Source organism: Phalaenopsis equestris, unplaced genomic scaffold (assembly GCF_001263595.1).
Source record: "Phalaenopsis equestris unplaced genomic scaffold, ASM126359v1 Scaffold000381, whole genome shotgun sequence".
Classification (NCBI taxonomy): Eukaryota; Viridiplantae; Streptophyta; class Magnoliopsida; order Asparagales; family Orchidaceae; genus Phalaenopsis; species Phalaenopsis equestris.
The window spans coordinates 22,304-28,304 of record NW_018164823.1 but is presented as its reverse complement, the minus strand read 5'-3'; the positions used below and the strand labels follow the sequence as shown (position 1 = coordinate 28,304).

The window sequence follows — 6,001 nt, the reverse complement described above, 5'->3', positions numbered from 1 at the left end:
TATATATATATATTCAATTATATAAAAATATATAAAACGATGGACGACGCGAGTGCTCTGCTAGGGTTTGGAGCTATGGGCGATCTTGTGGCAACTCGGGGATGCTGACGGTGCTCGCTCGTTCTCGACGGCCTCTCCCTAGTGAGATCTTTCTGGTTTTTTTGTTTTGGCCTCCCTCTCGCACTTGGTTTCTTCTCCCAACTTTTCCTTATCTTTTCGGGTATGGCTAAGACGTACGCCGTGGTCACTGCGGGGGCTTCTTCCCCTGGGTCTCCTCCGAAGTTTGCTTTTCCATCCTCCTTTCACGAATCACTTGTTCTTGGTGGAGAATACAGTTTCATTAAATCTCAGGGTCGTAAGCGGGGGAAATGTGCTCTCTTTCTCTCTGATTCTGAAAACTCTATTCTCGCCTCTGCTTGCGCTTTCATCTAGTTGGTAAATTCCTTTATGGACTTCCCTAATACGATTTTTTGATGAAGAACTTTGAGCTTCTGAAGTTATCGGGGGGCTGGAAGATTGGGGCTTTGGATAACCGACATATTCTGATATAGCTCTCTAACGAAGATGATTATGCTAAGATTTTTGCACGTAGAACTGTTAATTCGTAGAACTGTTAGAACTGTTAATTTTGGTGATGTTTGGATGAAGGTCCTTAAATGGACTACCGATTTTAACCCTAAAACCGAGCTTCCTATTATTCCTGTCTGGCTTTGACTTCCAGGTCTGAAGGTGCATTTGTTCAATCACGAAATACTGTTTTCTATTGTTGCCATGTATGGTAAGCCTCTAATGCTTGATGCCCCTACCTTTAATTTAACAAGACTCTCAGTCGCTAGAATTTTAATAGAAAGGGATGTTACCTTACCTCCTCCGGAGGAGATTTGGATTGGCTCTAGTCATACTGGTTATTGGCAGCCGGTTTTGCTTGAAAATCATCATCATTACTGTTTGCATTGTAGCATGTTTGGTCATGATTCTGACCATTGTTTTCACTTGCACCCCGACCTAAAGAAGCTTCCTGCTGGTCCTGTTGCTTCTGTTGAGCAGAAATCGGCTATACCTACTATTTTCTCTGAACCTGTTGCGCAGTCTGCTGATGTTTGCATGGGTCCTGTTGATATGGTTGCTCCCTGTTTGGAGGCAACCAATGTGCCTCTTCCTGCAGCTGAGGAGGGGCCTATTAGAAAGGTTGATAATGTGGACCCTCTGTTACACCCATTGTTGAAACCGAGCCCCCCCTCCCTCACATGCCTGCTGGTCACTTAATCAATTGGAAGTTGTTGATCCCTCACAAGCTATCACTCACCTCTCTGCTTCTGTGTCTAATTCATTACAACATGATCCATTGTCTTTAGCCGCCTCTGTTTTAGAATCTGAATGAAAAATTCAAAGATATAGTAGGAAAAAAGAGAGAAGGAAATCTGAGCTTCCAAGTATGATACAAACAAACAATATTGATGTCTCTCATCATTCGGAAGGTGAGCACTTGCACCTTCCCCCTAGGCTTGCTAGGTGGGAGGGTGTCATGGGCCAAATTGTTTAATATTTTGGTGTGGAACATTAGAGGAGTAGCGGACCCTCACTTGGACCCTCACTTCTTTAATCGTTTAAAGCATTTATGTAGGGTCCATAAACCTGGTATTTTTTTCTTTTGGAACCTCTTGTCTCGATACATGAAGATAACATCATCAATAAGTTCAAGGGATATTTGCATTTCTGTAATGTCAATAACAAAATTTGGCTCTTTTGGCAGAAGGATATCATTCTTAAAATCATTGATGATAATATGCAATATGTTCTTATTCAGCAATATGTTCTTATTGTTCTTATTCAGTATCAATATGAGAATTTTTCAAGTTGGGCTACCTTTATTTACGCCAGCTCTCATTTAAGGGATAAACTCCTTTGACAGCAACTTACTCATATGAGTTTTGCTATTACTGATAATTGGTTCGTTGGAGGTGATTTAAATATGATTATGTCACCTTCTGAGAGATGGGTGGTAATAAGGTTGACACGAGTTCTATAAATCAATTCTGTGAACATATTGAGGATATTAACCTTTATGATTTAGGTTTTTCTGGTCCTCCTTATACTTGGTGGCGGGGTTTTCTTATACAACGCTTGGACATATTTCTGGGAAACTCAGAGTTTTTGGGTTACTATAATATTATACATGTCAAACATCTGAATCATGCTGCATCAGATCATAATCTTATATTGCTCAGCTTAACTTTTCATTCCAAACCTTCTCGCTATCATTTCAAATTTCTTAATGTTTGAGCTTCTCACCCTACTTTTATTGACTTGATTAAACAGGCTTGGGTTTCTAGATGGAGTGGTAACCCGTGGCTCATTTTATGGCAACTCCATAAAAATGTGGTTTCACATTTAAAGAGATGGAACATTGATACCTTCGGCCATGTTCACTCTAGGGTTTTGAAGGCCCAGCAGGAGGTTGATTCTTTAGAAGCACAGTTGATTGGCACTCCTGATCTTGTGTCCAAATTAGTTGATGCTCATCACAACCTATTAGAGGAAATCTCAATTGAGGAGGATTTCCTTAGACAGAAAGCTTGTGACAACCATTTCAAGAATGGGGACAGAAACACCAAGTATTTTCATGCTACTATCAAGCATCGTTGTAATATAAATACAATTATAAAGATTGTGTTCTCACTGATACTGACCCTCACTGATACTGACCAGATTGGTTCCAATGCGGCTGACTATTTCTCTTCTCTTTGTGCTGATACTCTACTGGTTAAGGATATTATTACTGATTTTTTTTAGGATCAAAGAGACATGGTCTCCACCCTCTCCTTGTCTGAACCCTCTACTGAGTTGGAAATTTTTACTGCTCTCAAAGATATTAGCTCTCAGAAGTCTCCCGGTCCAGATGGTTTCACATCCACTTTTTATATTTCCTGTTGGAACATTATTAAGCACGGCGTAGTGCTTGCTATTCAGAGTTTCTTTCAGGGGGTTGATCCTGGGAAATACTTCTCTGCTGCTTTGACTGTTCTCATCCCTAAATCTAATGCAAAATCACAGTGGAAGGACTTCGGCCCATCTCTCTAACCTTTGTTGTTTCTAAAATTATTAATAAATTGATTGTGGCTCGTCTCCAACCTCACATCCCTTCTCTTATTTTCCCTTCAGTCGGCCTTCATTAAAGGTCGAGACATTTCTGATAATATTCCTTTGGCATAAGAAATATTACAGGATCTGGATAAAAAATGCAGGGGCGGTAATCTGGTTATCAAATTAGATATCAAGAAAACCTTCGACACTATAAATTGGGACTTCATTATCAACGTTCTGAAAGCTAGGCTGAAAGCTAGGGGTTTCAATACAAGTTTTTGCTCTTTGATTAAAAGATGGCTTGCTAACAACTTTTACTCTGTCTTAGTGAATGGAAACTCTTATGGATTTTTCACTACTTCTCGTGGCATTAAACAGTGAGACCCCCTTTCTCCTATCTTTTTTATTCTAGCTTTGACTATTTTTCCAGGTTGCTTAACCATTTCCAGTTCTTACATCCTCATGCTCTCAGTTTTCTCATAAAGCTAACATGATGGTCTCCCACCTTGCTTATGCTGATGACGTTATTATTTTTTCTAATGCATCTAAACTTGCTATAAAACAAGTGATAGGGCTTTTACAGGATTTATCAGAACTGCTCTGACCTTCGCTTTAATGGTTACAAGTGTCAGATACTTTTTGGCAAGCAGGTTAAACAACATCTTATTTAATGGGGTGTTACATTTACTGGTTTTCATCATACCACTCTTCCTCTTAAATATCTTGGGATAAATTTGATAAGGGGAGGAGGAAACAAATACATATGGATGATGTGATTGATAAAATCAAACGTAAAATTAATGATTGGAGAAATGTTTTCCTTTCCACTGGGGGCAGGATCTCTTTGCTTTCTAGTGTTCTTCAAAGTATTCTACTACATGTTTTGCAAGTGTTCAACCGCAAGATAAGTGCTATTATTATGATGGAGAGACTCTTTGATAATTTTTTTTGGGTGGGGAATGGTGCTAAGAAAATTTGGAGTATTTGGCATAAAGTTTGTAAGCCTAAAAAGGCTGGTGACTTTGGTTTTAAGGCATTAAAACATACTGTTGTAGTTAACCTTTGCAAACTATGATATAAATTCAGATCGAGTTCCTCTCTTTGGACTTTGTTTTTGCATCAAAAATATTGTGCTCAAACTCACCCTTCTTTGATTTCGTGGAAGGTGGGAGATTCTCGTATTTGGAAGGCTGTGGGTAATGCTAGAGACACAACAAACGATTTTATCTTTTAGAACATTGGCGATGGGAATACTTTCTTCTTGAATGATAACTGGGACTTTTCACATAACTCTGGCTATACTCACTCTCCTCATCCTAATTCCTTATTGGTCTCTGATTTCTTTTCTCAAGATGGTTGGGATTACCCTAAGTTGTGTTCTATGGTGGGGGAACAAAATGCAAAGCATATTCTTACTATTACTCTTACTCCTACTCGAAAGGATCTCCCCATGTGAAAAAGAAGCAATTCTCAATCGGTTTGCAAACTCATTTATGACAATTTACGTTCACATCGTCATTGGTTATGAGGAAAATTGATTTGGCATAAATCATTATCTCCCTCTATATCCTTTTATCTTTGGCGTTATCTCAATTCTTTAATACTATTGGATGATATTCTTAAGCTTAAAGGTTTGAAATTGGCCTCAAGATGTCATATGTGCAAAATGAAGGAGGAAGACATAAGACACATCTTATTTGAGTGTGTTTTCTCGCTTTCTCTTTAGAAGTTTGGGATATGATTGGATCTTATTTTGGTTTTTCTTGGATGCATAGAGGCTCATTAACTAGCTATTTGTGGCAATGGAAGGATTTAGATACCAGGCAGGAGGAATTCCCCCTCCCTTTACTGGTTCTCTGGTTCCTTTGGAACTCCAGAAACAGTTTTAAGTATCACACAACTCCCCCCACTACTTCTATGATTGTTGCTTATGTGATTGCATATTACAATAAAGTATTAAGAGCTGGCTCCTCTGTGGTTCAGGTTTTAAAATCCCCCCGGCTTATTAGATGGGCTCCCCCCTCCTAGTTATGTTAAATTAAATGTGGATGACTGTTGGCATCCTGATTATGCTGCGGTAGTGGGTTTATTTAGAGATTCTGAGGGAAGGTGTCGCTGTTTTTTCACCTCCCCTGTTGTTGTTGGAAATCCTTTGGCTGCGGAATGTTGGGGAGTCTATTTGGCTTTATTGGTGGCTAACGCTTGCAACTTTCATAAATTAGAGGTGGAAATGGACTCTAAAATGCTTTATGACACTCTAATGGGTGCCTCTCCTCTCCTTTGGGATATTGTTGGCACTTTCAAGCGAATTTTATCTTTCATAAATGAAAAAATCTTGAGGTTAATTGGAGTTTTATTCATAGAGAAGGCAACTCCTCTGCTGATTGGTTTGCCAAGCATGCAGGGGAGATCTGTCACGTTGGCATCCACCCCTTTGTCCCTCTTCGTAGACTCATTATTGGGGATAGTTTGAATTTGCCTTATGTCCGGCTTTAATTATTTGTTGGAGCTTCTTACGGTTTGTTGGCTGGGGTTTACAGGTTCTCTTTTGCGGGCTTGGCTGGTTTTATTTTTTGCTACAGGTTGTTCTCAGTTTTCGTCTCAAGATTTGTGATGCTTCTTTGCTGCCCGTGAAAACCTTTTTGGCGTACTCTGTTAAACAGAAGACATCCTTTCTGCATGTTTCGCTTTTTCACTCTTCAAGTTATTTATCAACTATGCAAGATCACAAAATTACTCTTTTTTGGGCTTTTTGATTTTCTGGGTATACCTATATTTTGGAGATTCTTGTTTGTGTGAGTTGTACTGTGGGGAGAGGACCATGTAGGGTGAGTAAACTGTATTTTTTGTGTTTTATAGACGGGGATCCTCTCTCCCTCCTCTTTCCTGTATATTTTTTTGATATTAACGTGTAGGG

At 39.3% G+C, this 6,001-nt stretch overlaps 1 protein-coding gene across 4 annotated transcripts in view; it reads left to right on the top strand.

Annotated features, from left to right (window-relative positions):
• Positions 1–6,001, top strand: part of LOC110026577 (transcription termination factor MTERF5, chloroplastic) — an 87,442-nt gene that overhangs the window by 78,928 nt on the left and 2,513 nt on the right. Inside the window, exon 7 of one of the 4 annotated variants that reach the window (XM_020727563.1) lies at positions 5,625–5,955. The exons of the other annotated variants lie outside the window; for them this stretch is intronic. Within the exon in view, the coding sequence (XP_020583222.1) occupies positions 5,625–5,718 (94 nt within the window). The 3' untranslated portion in view covers positions 5,719–5,955. Of the gene's footprint in view, positions 1–5,624; positions 5,956–6,001 lie in introns of those variants that run through there. 4 annotated transcript variants of the gene reach the window in all.